This window comes from Hylobates moloch, unplaced genomic scaffold (genome assembly GCF_009828535.3).
Source record: "Hylobates moloch isolate HMO894 unplaced genomic scaffold, HMol_V3 SCAFFOLD_13, whole genome shotgun sequence".
NCBI lineage: Eukaryota > Metazoa > Chordata > Mammalia > Primates > Hylobatidae > Hylobates > Hylobates moloch.
Window position 1 is genome coordinate 42,649,762 of NW_026652288.1, and position 20,050 is coordinate 42,669,811.

At 32.3% G+C, this 20,050-nt stretch overlaps 1 protein-coding gene across 4 annotated transcripts in view; it reads right to left on the reverse strand.

Moving 5' to 3' along the window:
* USP15 (ubiquitin specific peptidase 15) overlaps window positions 1–20,050 on the reverse strand; it is a 144,921-nt gene that overhangs the window by 36,801 nt on the left and 88,070 nt on the right. For 2 of the 4 annotated variants that reach the window (XM_032173188.2, XM_032173190.2), the window contains 2 exons: window positions 17,728–17,814; window positions 11,393–11,537 (listed from right to left, as the gene is read on the reverse strand). In XM_032173188.2, the coding sequence (XP_032029079.1) occupies window positions 11,393–11,537; window positions 17,728–17,814 (232 nt within the window). Of the gene's footprint in view, window positions 1–11,392; window positions 11,538–11,793; window positions 12,009–17,727; window positions 17,815–20,050 lie in introns of those variants that run through there. The other 2 variants (XM_058426307.1, XM_032173189.2) reach the window with 2 other exon arrangements.

Sequence of the window (20,050 nt, forward strand, 5' to 3'; positions counted from 1 at the left end):
ATAAAAGTAATCCATCACATAAACAGAACCAATAACAAAAACCCCATGAATATCCCAATAGATGCAGAAAAGGCCTTTGACAAAATTCAACACCCTTTCATGCTAAAAACTCTCAATAAACTAGGTATTGATGGAATGTATCTCAAAATAATAAGAGCTATTTATGACAAACCCACAGCCAATATCATACTGAATGGGCAAACACTGGAAGCATTCCTTTGAAAACTGGCACAAGACAGGGATGCCCTCTCTCACCACTCCTATTCAACATATTATTGGAAGTTCTGGCCAGGGCAATCAGGCAAGAGAAAGAAATAAAGGGTATTCAAACAGGAAAAGAGGAAGTCAAATTGTCTCTGTTTGCAGATGACATGATTGTATATTTAGAAAACCCCATCGTCTCAGCCCTAAATCTCCTTAACCTGATAAGCAACTTCAGCAAAGTCTCAGGATACAAAATCAATGTGCAAAAATCACAAGCATTCCTATATACCAATAACAGATAAACAGAGAGCCAAATCATGAGTGCACTTCCATTCACAATTGCTACTAAGGGAATAAAATACCTAGGAATACCACTTACAGGGGATGTGAAGGACCTCTTCAAGGAGAACTACAAACCGCTGCTCAAGGAAATAAGAGAGGACACAAACAAATGGAAAAACATTCCATGCTCATGGATAGGAAGAATCAATATCGTGAAAATGGCCATACTGCCCAAAGTGATTTATATTCAATGCTATCCCCATCAAGCTACCACTGACTTTCTTCACAGAATTGGAAAAAACTACTTTAAACTTCATATGGAATCAGAAAAGAGCTGGCATAGCCAAGACAATCCTAAGCAAAGAGAACAAAGCTGAAGGCATCACATTACCTGACTTTAAACTATACTACAAGGCTACAGTAGCCAAAACAGCATGGTACTGGTACCAAAACAGATATATAGACCAATGGAACAGAACAGAGGCATCAGAAATAACACCACACATTTACAACAATCTGATCTTTGACAAACCTGACACAAACAAGCAACGGTGAAAGGATTCTCTATTTAATAAATGTTGTTGGGAAAACTGGCTAGCCATAGGCAGAAAACAGAAACTGGACCCTTCCTTACAACTTATACAAAAATCAATTCAAGATGGATTAAAGACTTAAATGTAAGACCTAAAACCATAAAAATCCTAGAAGAAAACCTAGGCAATACCATTTAGGACACAGGCATGAGCAAAGACTTCATGTCTAAAACACCAAAAGCAATGGCAACAAAAGTCAAAATTGACAAATGGGATCTAATTAAACTAAAAAGCTTCTGCACAGGAAAAGAAACTATCATCAGCATGAATAGGCAAACTACAGAATGGGAGAAAATTTTTGCAATCTATCCATCTGACAAAGGGCTAACATCCAGAATCTACCAAGAACTTAAACAAATTTACAAGAAAAAAACAAACAACCCCATCAACAAGTGGGCAAAGGATATGAACAGACACTTCTCGAAGACACTTACGCAGCCAACAAACATATTAAAAAAAGCTCATCATCACTGGTCATTACAGAGAAATGCAAATCAAAATCACAATGAGATACCATCTCATATACCAGTTAGAATGGTGATCATTAGAAAGTCAGGAAACAACAGATGCTGGAGAGGATGTGGTGAAATAGGAAGGCTTTTACACTGTTGGTAGGAGTGTAAATTAGTTCAACCATTGTGGAAGACAGTGTGGTGATTCCTCAAGGATCTAGAACTAGAAATACCATTTGACCCAGCAATCCCATTATTGGGTATGTACCCAAAGGATTATAAATCATTCGATTAAAAAGACACATGCACACACATGCTTATTGCGGCACTTTTCACAATAGCAAAGACTTGGAAACAACCCAAATGTCCATCAATGACAGACTGCATAAAAAAAAGTGGCACATATACATCATGGAATACTATGCAGCCATAAAAAAGGATGAGTTCATGTCCTTTGCAGGGACATGGATGAAGCTGGAAACCATCATTCTCAGCAAACTATCACAACAACAGAAAATCAAACACTGCATGTTCTCACTCATAAGTGGGAGTTGAAAAGTGAGAACACACGGACACAGAGAGGGGAACATCACACACCAGGGCTTATTGGGGGTTGGGGGGCTAGGGGAGGGATAGCATTAGGAGAAATACCTAATGAAGGTGACAGGTTGATGAGTACAGCAAACCACCTTGGAATGTGTATACCTATGTAACAAAACTGCATGTTGTGCACATGTACCCCAGAACTTAAAGTATAATAATATGATAAAAAAGAAAAATTAAAAAATAATCCCATTCACTAAATAAATAAATAAAAACAAAAAAACAAGTTTGGTTGCTTTTTGTTAATAACTCCTTTGCCCCTTTCTCTTTCCAACTCTAGATGAATCTAGGCATGTTTTATGCACCATGTAACTGAACATTGTTGGAAAAAATTTCAAGTGAATACATTTATACCATTCTAAGTTGATGATCTCCAATATCAAATGAGACCTCAATACTGCTGAGCAATCTTCTTACCCTTTCATTCTTAGCTAATGATCTAGTCTTGTATTTTGGGGATAATAGAAGCCATCAGAAAATCTAGACATTGCTTGCATCCGTAATCCCTTTCTTTCCTCCTATTGCAAACGAAGTCTCATTCCTCCATTCAAATGCATTGTAGGGCTTAGTTCTCAGATGTCTTTTTCATAGATGCTCTCATTTAGACACAACCGTTTCCATGATTTTAAATACCATCTACAACACGCAGATTTTTATTTCCAGCTTAGGCCTCTGTTCTATATTCCATACTAGCATATCCAACTGTCTATGATCTATCTGCTTGGATGTTTCACAGACATCATAAACTGAACATGCCTAAAATTAACTCATAATCTCCTCCCCACCCCAAATTTATTTCTCCTACGATGTTCTTCTTCCTACTACTCTGGAATTTCATTAAATGGTTACATCTATCATTATGATATATAAGCCAAAAACTAGAGAGACACTTGTGATTCCCTTCACCTTTCATTAATTTGAATGCCTTCTACATGCCAGACACTATTCCAGGCAATGGGGCTACAACAGTGACTAAAACAAAATCCCAGCAGTCATGGGAGAGGGAGAGAGGGAGAGAGCACGGGGTGGGGACACGGGGAGAGGGTGTCTGTGTTGGGAGTAGGGGAAGATACACAGACAAACAAAAAACCCTAATAGAAATAAAGCATGCCAGATGGTTATGAGTACTGTGTGGAATGTGGGGCAGTCACTATTTTTTACAGGGTGACTGAGGAAGGACCTGACTGATAGATAATAGCAACCTAATGGAAGTGAGAGAACAAGAATATATATATTTAGAGGAAGAATATTACAGGTATAAGAAACTGCAAGTTCAGACACCCTAAGGCAGGTACGCTCTTGGCATGTGTGAAGGTGAGGATGGAACAAGGTAAGCATGGAGGTAAGTGACAGGAAATAAGCTAGCATGGGGCCAGATCCTACAGGGCTTTGTACATTTTTTTAAGGACTCTGGCTTTCATTGATCGTTGAGTGAAATGAGAAGGCATTTTGTGTTATTGCCTAAGTAATAGAAAATGCGTTAGGTTTGAAACAAATTGCTGGCTGTTCTTTTAAGAACAGATTGTGGAGGGTAAGGATAGAAGCAAAGAAACCAGCTAGCTGACAAATGGAATGAACCAGATAAGAAGATGGTAGCCTGAAACCTCTAGTACCTTTGTAACATTAAAATCTAAATTCTCCCTATATGATCTGGCTTTTGCCTACTCCTTCAAACTCATTTTGTTTCACTCCCCTTCATACATTATTCCACAAACTACACTTCTGGTTCCTCAAACTTGCCCTTCTTAGCGGCTTTGCACATGTTTTTGGTCCTTCTAGCTTCACCTGCCAAACTCATACATATTCTTTGGTCAAAGCTCATGTTACTTTTGGTAAATATGACACCCAGCTTCAATCAGGTGCTCTCCAAGCTCCCGTTAGCACTCTACTTTATCTTTCATGATACTTATCATAATTCATGATTGATTTAATATTTATCTCCCTCATTAGACTGTAAACTCCATGGGAAAAAGCTGTTTTGTTCATCATGGCATAATTAGTGATCATGAGAGTGAAAGTCACCTAATAGACCTTCAATAAACATTTGCTGAGTAAATGACTTCATAAGTCATTCATTACTTATGAATTACTTGAAAAAAATTACCCAGCTTGATAATCTACAATATTTTGAAAATAGTGCTCTGAATAACTTCTGGCTTTCGAAAATCAACTTTGTCACTGAAGGATGAAAAATATCCACCAGTGATACTCAGAAGAATAAAAGCAATTCCAAAAGGAGTACTTGAATAGTTTTCAACATTCTGCACATCAAATGAATAAGTGTGTATATAACCTCCTAGGGAAACTGTTTTAAATGGCACAACATTAATGCTACTTAAAGGGAGCATCTTGTATTATGGGGGCCAATTATTTGAACTAAACACAAAAACATTTTTAATAATTGTACAACACGTGAATATACTTAATGTCACTATACACTTAAAATGGTTATACTGGCAAATTCTGTTATATTTTACCACAAAAAACAAAACATAAGCATTTCTTATAGGTTGACTGGCATAATTTCAAAAAAATACATGATCTCAAAATGTACTGAATAATAACTCATAATAACTTGTCTTAGTGACTGGAAATCAAACTTTCCTTGCTTCAATTTCCTCATTAGTGGAATAGAGATACTTACGCCCTAAGTCACAGACCTCTGTGAAGAGAAAATTAAGTGAAAAACAATATAAAAAAAACCCTGCATTATACAAAGAAGGGTACTGCTCTTAACAGAGGCTGCAGGTTCAATACAGGGATGTTAATGTTTTAATATGGGTTTATATGAGAACTAGTAATTGATTTAGATATTACTATTAATCGAACAATGGTTTAAGTAACCAACTCACTGACCCTCTCCCTGCTGAATAGTTTATAAATCATTGTAAAGAAGTAAATGGTAATCTTTTAGAAAACATTCTGACATAAAAAAAATAAACTGCTTGATTTTAAGTAAGAGAAGTAAATCTGAAATAGGTTTTTCTTTCATTTTCTTGGAGGGAGGGAGCAAATCTGTAGTTCCCATTACAGACTACAGATTGACATTTCTTTTGTTTTGCTTTTAATTACAAAAAAATCCTTGAAATAATTACAAAAATTGATACAAGATACTTCAGCCTTATTATATTAATAACTTCTGTTATAAGATGTAGTCACTACAATACTATCTAATAAGTTTATTATTAAATTGGTGTTGGCCTTTCCTAGCCAGGATAGTAAAACCTTTTTGTATTTTAGAATTAGATGCAATAATTTACAACTCTTCAAAAGAACCTCTCTATTTCTCTAAGATCTCTATTATGTCATTTTCCTATTACAGAATTAGGGACAGATAAAACACATAAAAACCTGTATTAATTCCGAAAGAGGCACTAATCTTAGGGAATTTTGCTTATTCACTGAGAAGAATGTGAACAGCGACAAATCAAATCTCATGTCTCCATCTGAGATTAAGAAAGGCAGGTTTTCATAATAAATCATTATTAGCCAGGTTACACAAGTGCAAGGCATTCTTTTAGAGATACCATTTCTCCCCTAGTTTTGAACACTAAATTTTTACAGAACTATCCCATATATACTCTTTCTTAAAATAATCTGTCTGAGAACGTAGGTTCTTCTTTCCCACCTCTGTTCTCTTTCAAAAAGGAAGGGCTATTCTAGTCCAAAGGGAAAAGTAAAAACATTGGTATCCATGTTGAGAAAAATGAATGGTTCTAATGCAAGTAAGGTTGTTTCCATTTTTTTCTTTTTGCTGTTATCAAAATGGATAGATGACCTGACTGAGTTGTCATTTGATAGAGGATTGAATATATTTTTGATGACAATTTGCTATGTAATTTCTGGCACATAACATGAAAGGAACTCACATAATTGAGTTTAACATCCTGGATTAGGATGAAAACCTGACCTAGGAAGTAGTAGTTTTAAATTTTTCATTAGCCACATTCTCAGTTTATCAGAACAAATATAAGATCCTAAACTATTTTTTAAAAAGGGTTTTGTGTCTCAGAAGTGAGGTTTTTCCTTTTAAGATGAAAACTATATTCATTTAAATATAAGGTTGGTAATTTAAATAAAATTAGAAGGTTTCGTGTTAAACTGGACTTCTAAGAAACTGAGTTCCAATAAATGCAAAAAGAAAGTCTCAAGGTAAGAGCAGGCTAGTTGAAGTAATGTAACATAGAAATAACAGCTTCAGAAATAACTTTTTCTCTGTTTTACAATGTAATGAAGATCTATCTAGTTTCTTAAAAATGTTTTATTTCTGTGTAGTATTACTTATTCTCTTAAATTAAATCTTTAAAAAAGTTTAAACTTTCTATTTAACATTCTTCTAAATTTTTGAAATTATGTTTTCCTAATCAACAGATTACAGAAAAAAAAGCTGACCTTAAAAATGCTTGAAATGCCAACTTATTTTATATTTTATGACAGGAATAATGAATAAGTCTATGATTAGTATCATTTTTTTCAATGACTTCCTAGAATCTATTTAAGGAACTCTATTATGTCCAAGTAAAGATTTTGAAAATAACCATCTTATGCCATGCTGCTTTCCAGTGGAAAATACTACATTACTCTCCTGCTTCAAATCCATCTGAGGAGATGCTTCATCCAGGAAACTAACCATGAGCCTCCTAGGTAGGCCTTGACAATGAAAAAGACAAGGGTTGAAGTACTCTTGAATCTACTGAACTAATGCTAATTAAAATTATCACCAATAATGCAAAATAAAAACTGGGCATTCTCTAGATGGAGTAACAGATTTAGGGCACTAGAAAACTATCTTATTATATTATTTGAAGCAATGGGACATGGTGGTATATGCCTATAATCATAACTACTCAGGAGGCAGGGGTGAGGGGTAACCAAACTCAAGAATTTTGAATTTCTAAGTGCCCTACAGATAGAATATTCAAACAATTCTATGCTATTATATCCCTTACTTATCAGCTTGCCTAGGAAGAGTTAAATTAGCATAGTTCAGAAATTAAAGAGATGATAAATACCATTATTGCAATAACACTACGTGAAAAATAAAAATACACTCAATTATTTCTTCTTAGTCCACTAAGGTCCACGTGGAAAAAGACTCAAGAAAAGAGAACAGACACAATGGTTATGGAGGACAGAATCTCCACTTGTTGAATTTAAAAAAAAGATGAGATAATTTCTACATAATACGTATTCTGTATTTATAATGTGCCAGTCAGTATCCTACAAGTTAAAACCATTAACCCACGTAACCCTTACAAAACTCCTAAGATAGGGTACTATTATTTTCTTGTCAGACGATGAGAAAAATGAATTGTGGAATTAACTTGTCCAGGTAAATACAGTTATTATAATAGGCAGGAAAGCCATGCTTTTAATCCAAGTAGTGTAACTCCATAAACTGTGATCTTAACCTGTATTATTAGCTTTTTATGTGTTTCTTTTCTTTTTTTTTTTCAAGCCAGACTTTGGCTTTGAAACTGTTCCTCAGAGTCCTGGGATTCCATGAGAAAGCTTCTGGGGCCATTGTGGAAAGTAAAGGAAAGCAGATGGGGTTCTGGGAACTTCACCCAACCAAAGCAATTTTACCATATCTACTTAAATATTGGGGACACAATTAAACTTTCCACGGTAACTTAAAGAAAAGGTTTTGGTGCTAAAATACAAAGCGTTTGAAAATCACAATATCTAGGCTATAATCTTCATAAGGTCAGGATATACAGTTGTTCTTGGTATCCATAGGGGATTGGCCACGGGAGCCCCCCTCTCCACCTTGGTGATACCAAAATCCATAGATGCTCAAGTTCTTGATATAAAATGGTGTTGTATTTGTATATAACCTACATATATCTTCACATATACTTTAAATCATCTCTAGATTTGTTACAATACTTAATAAAATGTAAATACTATGTTAATTGTTATACTGCATTGTTTTAAAATTCACATTATTTTAAATTGTCATTTGTTTATTTATTTTTGAGATGGAGTTTTGCTCTTGTCACCCAGGCTGGAGTGTAATGGCGTAATCTTGGCTCACTGCAACCTCCGCCTCCCAGGTTCAAGCGATGCTCCTGCCTTAGCCTCCCGAGTAGCTGGGATTACAGGTGCCTGCCATCATGCCCGGCTAATTTTTGTATTTTTTAGTAGAGACGAGCTTTCATCATGTTGGCCAGGCTGGTCTCAAACTCTTGGCCTCAGGTGCTCCACCCGCCTCAGCCTCCTAAACTGCTGGGATTACAGGCATGAGTCACCATTCCCGGACAAACTGTTATATTGTTATTTTTTACTGTGCTATATGGCAGTACCATATTCACCAGAAAAGGTTAATACTCATTCCTACCATTATATCAGAAAATCTTAAGTACCAATATCATTAAATTAAATAATAACAGTAATAATGTTAAATCACACTCAGATTGGTGCTGCTTAGTTTTTAATCATTTGTGGTCAAAAGATTTCACTATCTCAAGGCTACTGATGGGCTAAGTATAACCCACACTTACATTAAAAAAGTATACTTTTTTACACTCTTTTTTTTTTTAAACATATGTTAATACTATACCTGATGTGCTGAAATGAACACTTCAATTTGGAGGACACTGAATTAATTTAAGAGGTTACATTCAAATTCAAATTGTCAGTAGAGATAATATTGATAATATTTTCTAAAATTCATGAAAATTGCCTTCAATTTCAAAGAAGTTACAAGGAAACTTGAAAAAAGCATAATTGAACAAATAGTATCTGACAAAACCTATTTAAAGAATCTATTCTATTAGTTATCTATTACCCTTTTTATTTTTGGATCTATGAACTTACATGAATTTTTGTGAAATAGAGGAGTAAAGGCTACTGCCACCATTTTGACCCTCTTACAGTCAATTTTCAGCTCGAGAGCCGACATCTTAATCAATTAAAAATCATTTAAGTTTTAAGAAAGTAAAGCTAAAGGCCTAGCTTTTCTAATTCCAGATGTGAACTAAAAGCTAAAAGCAGCACAAATAAAAACTCATTTTTCTCTTCTCCAAATTGTTTGAAGAATTTTATTTTAGAGACAATATAGTTTCCAATGAAATAAAGTGATAGTCATGAAATAATATCCACTGCTTAAAATACTCACTGCTAAAATTTTCGTCAAAAAATTTTAAGGCTATTACCATAAAATTATAAACCATCATGCTCACGGCTATGTCTCAGATGAAATGGAATACGTGATGGTAAAATATATTAGGAGGGTCTGCAATAGAGCTATCAATTTATTCTAATAAAATAGTTTTGAATAGAAGCAAAAATGAATAAACTGAAGATCCTCACACCTTAAACATAACATGCAAGAAAGCTAAACGATGCCAAATCTAGCTCAACCTAGCTGGTTAAAAGATTGAATTTGAATACCTATTTCTGAGAAATTGCAGTTAACCATATGTAGACAATACTAAACAGATGTATCAAAGGCACAGAAAACTAGGACGTAGTATTGCTTTAGAAGGAATTTAGTCTGAATGCTGGCCCAAGCCTCCCATGAATGATGAGCATCAACACAAATTCTTGTGCTCTCCTGACAGATTCGAATTTCGAATCCCTACGTTGTTGAAATATTTTATTAACATTTACGAAAAAGCACCAAGATTGGTTTTCTATACTAGGAAAAAAAAACTCTAGCTGATATCAAGCATCTGGAACCAAAGTAATTTTGGCAGTTCAAGGATAAAGAGGTATATAAAAATTAATATAACTTGGTGATCTGAGAACAGGGTTTTCTAGTACTGGTATAACCACAATTTACGTAAAACATGTTCCAGAGATGGTCCAACAGATATTATAATTTGTCTGTCCCATTCCTATCTCTGAAAGCTAAGCACCCATGTACTTTACTTTGTTATTTAACTATTAGGATAATAATACATTTTGGCTTTCTTCCTCATCCAGAAAAATAAAGATAAAAATTTAAATTTTTAATTTAAAATATGTTTAACTAGTGCTAGAATTCTTGAAAAACTATTTTGAATAAAGTAATTCACTCTATACTATGAGCAGCATTACTCACTTGAAGATTTAAAGGAAGAGTTTATTAACCTATATATTAACCTATCTGCTTAGGCAGATAGGCCACTTCCCAAGTGGTTCAACTCTAAAGCAAAATACCAGAAATCGATTATGCCTTCCCCACTTAATTTCTAAAAGGATGTTAACTCCTGGCCTATAGTGTATGACAGATTCTAATTTCCAAGAATGCTATAAAGGCAATGGTTAATTTAGGAAACAGCTGTATGAATGATGATGTACAAAAAGATTCACTTAGAATACTGAATGGTGAAGAGTCATCCTTTTCTCAGATAGTGAGAAAGATGTCTAATAATGTCCTTCTCAATCTATACCCTGCATTTAATCTATATCTTTCGAGGCTGCCTCCTGGGCATAGGAGATTCCACAAAAAAATATGAATAGAGAACAGAAAAGTTTAGATTTAAAACTAAAAATCCAGAATTCACAAAAGGGACTGACAAAAAAAAGGTTAAAATTGAAATATCAAAAACGGTTTGCCATTATTCTAAGCTTTTATAAACACAGAAATTTTATCTGTAAAAGGGGAATAAAACAACCAGCCGTAAGTTTATACACAGTAACAGTGATATTAAAAAATATATCTCTCTCATTACTTCAGAATCAATCAAAGACATAAATATTTAACAAGTTAAGTTGAAAGAGGATATAGACTAGAGCAGAAAGAAAAGAAAAAGGGGGTGGGGGCAGGGGAAAGGTAGTTATCTGTTATATCCCCAAATTAAAAGACCTTTAAGGGAAAGTGATTTGTTAAAATATGTATACAAAAAGAAGTTCCCAAGGTTTTCCTTTTTAAAATTTTAATTTCCCATTAAGACAAAAAAAAAAAAAAAGAAAAAAAGAAAAAAAAAGCGCAACAGACTTCTACTGAATAATGGAGGAAACTCACTAGCTTTTTTGCTTCCCCCCCCCTTTTTAGATAGCTTAAGTTTTCTGTTTGATATTATGTTTTTGCAAAGTGATATATATATAATCTTGTACATTATGTTAATCAATCACATGTCACCTAATTGAGAAACATATATTCTACTACCAGTAGTAGAATGAATGAGTCAAATATGTATGCTTAAATCTTCCATGAAAAATGAACTTTCAAAACATATACTCATGTTCTGGCATGAAAAACCCAACTTTATCTTTTTGTATTACAGAATTCCAGGAAACATGAGTTTCACTTTGTTTACAAAGACCTACCTGAATAGCTGAGTTCATGAAACACGTATTTCCCAAGTTACTTAGGCCACAGAGGCCTGGCTGTTCATTGTTTCTTCCAGGTTCTGAATAATCATAGTTCTTATAAGCAGTATATGATGGGAGACAGTAATTTGAGTTTTTCACACTGGAAGAAAAAAATATTTTCATAATGCAGCCAATTATATTACAACATATTTATAATAAAGAGTACTTTAGGCCTATTTATGAGATATGCGGTTGATCATTAAATTTCTTTTATAAAGTACTCAACTCAGATACTTTTTTAAAGACTTGAACCTCAAACAATAACTCACCCTGAATTAAGATACTCCTTATCCAATCAACAAAATAACTCTCATATACCACACCAACCAATACAAACCACTATTACATCTTTCTACCTTTGATTAACTGGAGCAGCTTTACAGCTTACTCCATTCCCCATTGCTCCACCAAATTTAAAACATTCCGATTTTAAACACCAGCCGCAGCAACAAATCATCTCCTTTATGACCCTTTTGCATTCTGTTATTGTAAAAGAGTAAAAACGGTAGAAACAGTAAGATTTATGCTTTAAAAAGTTACAGGTAAGAGGAGAGATTTCCAAGGCCACTGTGACCTCACTGTTATGATGCACTGAAGATTCCATTTACAGTTTCTATGTGAGACCAGCAAAAACTAGTATTCAAATGCAGAAAAAAGCCTGGGTAAACAGGAATACAAAAATGATTCTAAGCAAGTATATCCCAGTGTTACCTGCCTTTTCTTTCTTCTGGTTTCTCAGATCAATGTAGTTTATTTAATTAGATAAATATAACCTCAAGATAATTTAAATGTTAATATTAAAAAACTGTAATATTCTAAAAGATACAAAATTAGGATAATTTTTAGAAAGAAGAAAATAAACAATCCCTCTTCCTTTCGCATATAATAAAAAATAATTTTGTGAAAAAGAATGGATTCTTTCTTATTTTTTAATAGGTTATCTTATAAAATATGTATGATGAATATTTTGGATATAATTCAAAAGCATGCTTTCAATCTTTTTTTATTGATTAGAAAAAACCTGAATGAGATCTTTCCTAAAAGCAAATGATACTATAAATAAAACAGCTTTATAAATGAGCATGATAAATCAGTATCTCTAGCAATTCACAACTGGCTATAATTTATTCCTGGTATTACTTTTTTAAAGTAGTTTTTTCTTATAATTTCAAATACTTCACTCTATTATTACATATAGGACACTCTCACTTTATTATTTTAAGAGTTTATGTGAACTATACTACCTGTTCTAAGAAAGTCTTTAGTAAACACACACACACACACACACACACACACCCCCAAACAGAGAAAACACACAAAACCAAACCAACCTAAAATTACACATACGATGTTGGCCTACTAATGTTTTTGCATTTTTTAAAAAAACACTCCTTTCTCCTACAAACAAAAAAGGTCAACCCCTCAACTCTGAAAAAATAATCCACCCTGAGATAAAAACAGCAGGCGCCAAAGAAATGTAACATTGATCAATTCAGATTCAGAATTGCTAGACTTACAGCTATTTACTTGACTTAAACTAAAACAAAACACAAAAAATATAATTTGTGCATCTTTTTTTGGCAGATCATTAGCCTATGATTCACATTTTATATTCCTAGTAGCTAATAAAGTACAAAGCGCCTATTAGCAATTTTAAGTATTTTCGCTCATAATTGGATTATTGAGTGTAACTTTGGGTACACACAACGAAAAGCTGAAGTACAAAAAAAATCCTGTTTTTCTTTTATAAGTTTAGTGCTAAAAATGAAGATCTTCTGTATATTATTTTAAAAAATGCAAGGCTTGCATTTTCTACACATTCTACACATTACAGAGAAGAAAAAACTTCTGGCTGTAAAATTATAGTAAAATTTAAGCAGCCAGAGCACACAGGAAAGTATGCCCAAATGCATGCTCATGCCTATACACACACGCACGTGAAAAGACTAAAAGCATATTTACATGCTCATTCCATAAGTATATATTCAGATATCCTGTCTCTCCCCACTTGTAACACAAAGGGATGCTGGAAGCTCTACTCTTCTTTGCAGCAACATGATGGAATTTGATGGGACAGAAATTCTTATTTACTGAGAAATGAACAAAAAACTTACTTGCAAAGCAGTTTTTTGGTTTTGTTTTTTAAAAAAATCTAAATCCCTAAATAATATCTACAACTTTGCTCAAAGATTGAGATAGTCTAGATGCTCAAAAATGATAATGAAAATCAATGAGTTTAAGATACTTTAATATTATCTTGATTGGTCACTTATAATCCACATATTATGCGTGCTCTAAATGAAATATTAAAGCTTGTCATGGAAAATATCAAAACTAGCAGTTTATATAATTCAAAAAATATATGAAAATCTGGACCCTAAAGATAGCCTTTAGTATCTTTCATGACTATGTCTACTAATTATTTTCTAAAGATCTTAAGCTAGTCATCATCTTTTAAGGATATGCTACTTTGCAAAACTAAATTTACAGTAATAGTAATGGGAATTTTAATACTATATTAGATTAATTCTGTATTATATCGATCCTTCTTTAATAAAAATACACTAAAAATACACTTTTTTTGTGAAATTGAACCTTACCTTTCTATAAAAAATGTCAGATTGACTTTTAAACTAGCACTGACACCTGACTTTATAAATATATAATTTAATCCTCATAACTATAATTATGCCCATTTTGCAGTTAATGAAATGATGCTTTTAGCTAACAAATTTATCAAGAGCCAGATGGTTAGCTCCAGTAGTTTCCAAAATTCACAGTTCCCGTTCATGGCTCAGTCTCATACAGGGAATCATTTTCATTTCAAAGAAAAAGATATAAATGAATTAACAGAAAAATAAAAATGTGTTCTGCATTTGGAATGTCAAATTGAGACAATAAACACATTAAAAACATTTTTTAAAGGCAGTGTTAGTAATATATCAAAGCAAATATAGCAGGGCAGAAAAATACAGGTTATAGAACTATTACCAGAAAGACAATCTGACAGATATTTTAAAATGTACTTAAATTATAACTGAGGCAAAACCAAATACACAAGGGACTAATAGGTAAAATTATGACACAAGGTAAACAAACTATATTACAGTAATGGATTTTTCATAATACTAGTTTTTAATAAAAACTTATGAAACTTAAATGAAATAATTCCAAGTATACTTTATTACTTGGAATTATTTTATAACAATATTCTTATTTCTGGAAATGAAAATTTTATATCTTAGAAATGTATCAGTGTAGGGTTAAATCTTGAATTTATAAATAAATTTCATAAACTATTGATTTTAATACATTACTTATACTTGTAGACTATACTATTTCCACATATATAAGGTTTCAAAAACATACTTAATCCAAAAAGGTCATTACCTATTTTACATACTTTTAAGGAAATTATGCTACTGCTATCTGAAGTCTTCCCACAAGTTGAATGGAAATTCAAGAAATAAATTGTATGTAAAACAGTTGTTTAAATATGATGGAATTCAAGTTTTTTAAGGTTAAAAAAAAAAACTTTCCATTTTACGAATGCTTAAGCTCTGTTCCTTACTAAGAAAGACAATCCATACATAAAAAAGTACTTTTAAGCTCAAAATGGTTCACAGCTTCATGGTACCTCAGTGACTATTCGCTATTAAAATTCCGTAATATGACAGGGCTATTTTAGTGTTTGAATTAAAAAAGTATAAATAGCTAAAAATATAATGTAGTCATATAATAGAATCATTCAAACTTAAGACTCTAATTTCTCTCAATAGTTTCTGCAGTCAGAGGTTTTGAGATTAGATTATACTGTCACGTATTTACTAAGAATGCAAACAGAACAAAACCAGAAACATACCAGACCACACATACCAATATGGTAATTCTGGTCAAAATATAGTCTACGTTCAATATAGTCTATATACAATGTTAAAAATCTCTCCAAAGAATGACTGTAAATACCTGTAAATGAATTGTCTTATAGTAAATATGATAGCCATCTGCAAGGAGTAAATCATAAGTAATATTTTATCTAGTATGAAAAAATGACTTTTGGTAAGTTTACTTAAAGCTCTCATGTAATACAAACCAAATTATGAGGGGTTATTTTCACTTTTTTTTTTGGCCTGTGCACATACATTTTTAAACAGAAGAGAAGATACTACAGTGTAATATTGAATATTCAGTGCCTTCAGTATTTTAGTATTACACTATGTTGTAATATTATTACACATAGTGCACATATCTTTTTACAAATTACTGAAATAAGAATGTGAACGTTTTAAATGTTCTTGATTCATATTGGTAAGCTATTTTGCTAGAAAAAATTATTCTAGTACTCCAAACACTCAGAATCGTTATAAAAATATATGCCATTGTTTAATTTTTCCCAATGTGACTGAGGTAAGGGAAAGCAAATGGGGTTTTTCATGGTTTTAATTTACATATCTCTAATCAGTAGTGAATGTGAAAATGTAAAATATTTATCCCAGCTGGGCAAGGTGGCTCATGCCTGCAATCTCAGCACTTGGGAGGCTGAGCCAGGAGGATTGCTTGAGCCCAGGAGTTTGAAACCAGTATGGGCAACATAGTGGGACTGTCTCTATGAAAATAAAAATAAAAATAAAAAAATTAGTGGAGTGTAATGGCATGTGCTGTAATCCAAGTACTCAAGAGGCTAAGGTGGGAGGATCACTTGAGCCTGGGAGGTCAAGGGTGCAGGGAGCTGTGATTGTGACACTGCACTTCAACCTGGGTGACACAGTGAGACCCTACCTCAAAAAGTTTGTCCCTTATTTAATTCCTTTACTTGTATTGCCCAGTGTTTCTAAGACTGTCTTGGAAAATTTCTGATTTTTATGAGCTTGATATATTTAGAATATAAATCCTTTATCATTTGTAACAAGTTCTTTTTTCCGTTTATTTGACCTTTTAAAATATGCTTAACAATTATCTTGGATTTCAAATTCCAGAGAGAAATTCTCAGATGTGAGCCAATTTTCTCAACCATATTTCCTGGATAATCTGCCCATTCGTATTAGTCCACAATGCCTCCTGATCACATTAAATTCTTTTTATACAAAGATCTGTTAGATTCCACTGACATGTGGGCGTATTTTTGGGTCAGTACTATGTTGTTTGAATTTTTGTATCTTTATAATACATGATGATATTTAGTTTAAGAGTAATCCTTCTTATTATTCTTTTCCAAAATTATTCTAGCTCTTGTCATCTACTTATAATCCAGATGTATGTTAGAATTATTTTTGTCATCCTCCCCCAAAAGATAAATTTTAAGGGAAAATTAATTAAACATATAAATTTAATTATTGGTGTTTTAATTTTAAAGATTATTTCCCAAGTAGCTTTAGTCTTTTAGAATTTACTCACTGAGATAATCAGATGCCATTTAGAAACTGAAAAAATCTAAATACTAATATTTTATAATTAGTATAAGTAAATAGTAATACACAATTAGTATAAGTATTAAATATCTAATACTAATATGTTAGTGCAAATATCTAAATACTTTCAATCTAATCCATAAACGGCACTATACATGTCAAAAAATAGGAGGATAATCATCTCTAGATCAATATTCTTCCCATAATTTGGGCTAATTACGAATAATAAAGGTTTTCTTTTGACCTTTTTGAATAAAAAAAACATGTCAATGTTCAAGGTAATACACTCAGAGTCAATACAAGATAATACACTCGGAGTGAAGCCGTGTAACCTTGACTTTCAACTGTTTTTCTTATAGCAATATAACACACACTTCAATAAAATTTTTATAAATTCCATGATTCTAAATTTTATTTGGCAAGGGGTAAGGAAATTGTTTTTCTGAACTTCTCAAGAAAAAGTGATTGCCTTTTTCATAAACAAAAATTTATGTGTGCTTTCCACTTGAGAATCACTGATATACACTTTTTAAAAATATTATATGTGATTACATATCTAGTTCTAAAATGACATCTGGATTTAAATTCTTCCTAAAAAATTGTGTTCTAACAAACTTCTAAATATATTTTAATGATTAGTGTTTACTATATAAAATTTTTTTAGTGTTTTATTTCTTTCAGTATACGTATTAAATCAAGAAGTAATTTAATTGCTTGCTTTCTTTTTTGTTAAGTTACTCATGGAAGAACTAACCAGTAATTTAAAAGATAACCAATTTTAATGCATTAAGACTTCTATCCTAAATTTTAGATACAATAGATTTTTTGCAACCATAATAGGGTGATCAATTAAACAAAGAGTTTTTAAGATTCAGTGCTTACTTTCTGTTGTTCATGTTGTTATAATTATTTGATAGAGATGAAGGAGAGATCTTTGGTAAAGTTGAAAAATTGGATGCACCTGGGGACCTTTAAAAATATGAAAATGTTAAATTAGATAAAAAATGAAGAATTTTTAAATTAATTATGAAATAAAAGAACTAACAGATGAAAATGTTTGTAGTAAATGAATGCTGAAAAACAGATTTATGAGCAGAATCACTATTATCCTTTGGTTTTCAATTTTGAATGTATTATTCCTTATAAAAACATAAAAGTACAAAAGGGAACTATTTTCAAATAAAATTTATCAAATTAAATATGAGACTTGCTATTACTCCTATAAATCTACTAACTACATATACCCATTTCCAAGTTTAGGTAACCATTTTTAATATTTTACGATCAATTTCCATCAGTCAATGGAATTAAACTATTCTACTTTGTTTCTCACTGGTACACCATGGCATTCTAATTATGTACAACACTGACACAGAGATGAGAGAACATTCCCAATTTTTAAAAATTTAAGGCAATGGGGACAAAATAGATAAAATAATTCCAAGCATAATCCCAATATGCTGTATTTGGCCAAAGGGAAAAGTCATAAATCTGACTATAGTATACATACCTTATTAATTCAGAATCTTTTTGAAGAAACTGCAATTACTATTGGTTTTTAATCAACAAATATGCATTAAAGGCATGACTTATAATCATCAAATCTATAATACAGTAAAAATTTAAGTACGTAAAGGTCACTAAAAGTTTTATTTCCCCTTGTAATTTTGTAAACATGTTATTTTAATTTACTAGGCAACATCTAGGCAAGGGGCTGTAAAAAGCTAGGCTTCAGTACAGTGACTCAGTCACTGTAAATTCTAAATAAGTGAGGCCCCAAATGATTCACTTTTAAGTATTATGCTAACGAACAATGAAATGGTCAATAGGCAGAAAAGCATAATCTACAAAATTTGCTTTTAAGTGATTTGGATTTATCTAAATATATATATTTACAATGCATTATGCAGAACAAATGGTGGGCAATAAAATTTTTTAAATATAAGAAATGTATTTTAAATTTCATTTTTATTTTTTTTTTTAGAGACCGGGTTTCATTCTGTTGCCCAGGCTTGGGGGCAGTGACACAATCACAGCTCACTGCAGCCTTGACCTCCCAGGCTCAAGAGCTCCTCCATCTCAGCCTACTGAGAAACTGGAACTATAGGCATGTGCCACCATGCCCAGCTAATTTAAAAACAATTTTTTTTTTGCAGAGACAGAGATCTCACCATGTTGCCCAGGCTAGTATCAAACTCCTGGCCTCAAGTGATCCTCTTGCCTCAGCCTCCCAAAGCACTGGGACTACAGGTGTGATTACAGGCTGCACCAGGCCTAATTTAACTTTTAAAGTTTTACACATTATAAAATCTTAGAAAAAAATGTTTCCTTTTGAACGAGGTTCTTTTAGCTGATAAATGATATATATATTACTGGATTCTGTTAAGTGGGATTTCTAGTTAGGTACCCTTCTGATACAAGTCCCTTTAACAAGATTTTATTTTACTGTACTAAACTCAAAAACAAAATACAATCAACCAAGTTTTATTATAAAACAATGTATAGAACACATTTAAAAAGTAATTTTAATAATCCTAATATTCCCAGATAGTAGTTTTAAAATATTAATAAAAAATGGAAATATCCTGGCATTTTTGCCTCCACATTAAGAATTCTAAATTAGGAAAAAACATCTAAATTGATTAGAGACTGAGTAACAATAAATTAAGGAGGTTAATTTTTTAAAATGTAATTCATTACAACTTTTCAAAAACATATATAAATTGAATGTTCCCCTGAATCTTATAGTAAAAATTATGGAAATAAAGATCCATTGCTTCATCCAATAAAATGGCTGAGACATATATATATTATATATAATATATATGCACAGTGTATACACTTCGTGTATATACACACACACTGTGTATGTGTGTGTGTGTGTGTACACATATATATACACACACACACACACTTTTTTCTTTTTCTTCTCATCTGTGGCCTTTTTTATTATTAATTAGCAACTCTAAGAACTATATTAGAAGGAAAAGAAAATGAAATACCATGGAATTATATTTGTATTTTTAATTTTTATGGAGTTCATTCAAACACTCAAACACTTATTAAATGACTACTGTATGCCTCACCCTTGGTAAGTACTGGGAATACAAAGAAAGACACAGTTCCTGACCTCAAACAGCTCACAATCTAATAGGGAAAAATGACATATAAGCAAAATGACTATAAGTACGATAACAAATTCTAA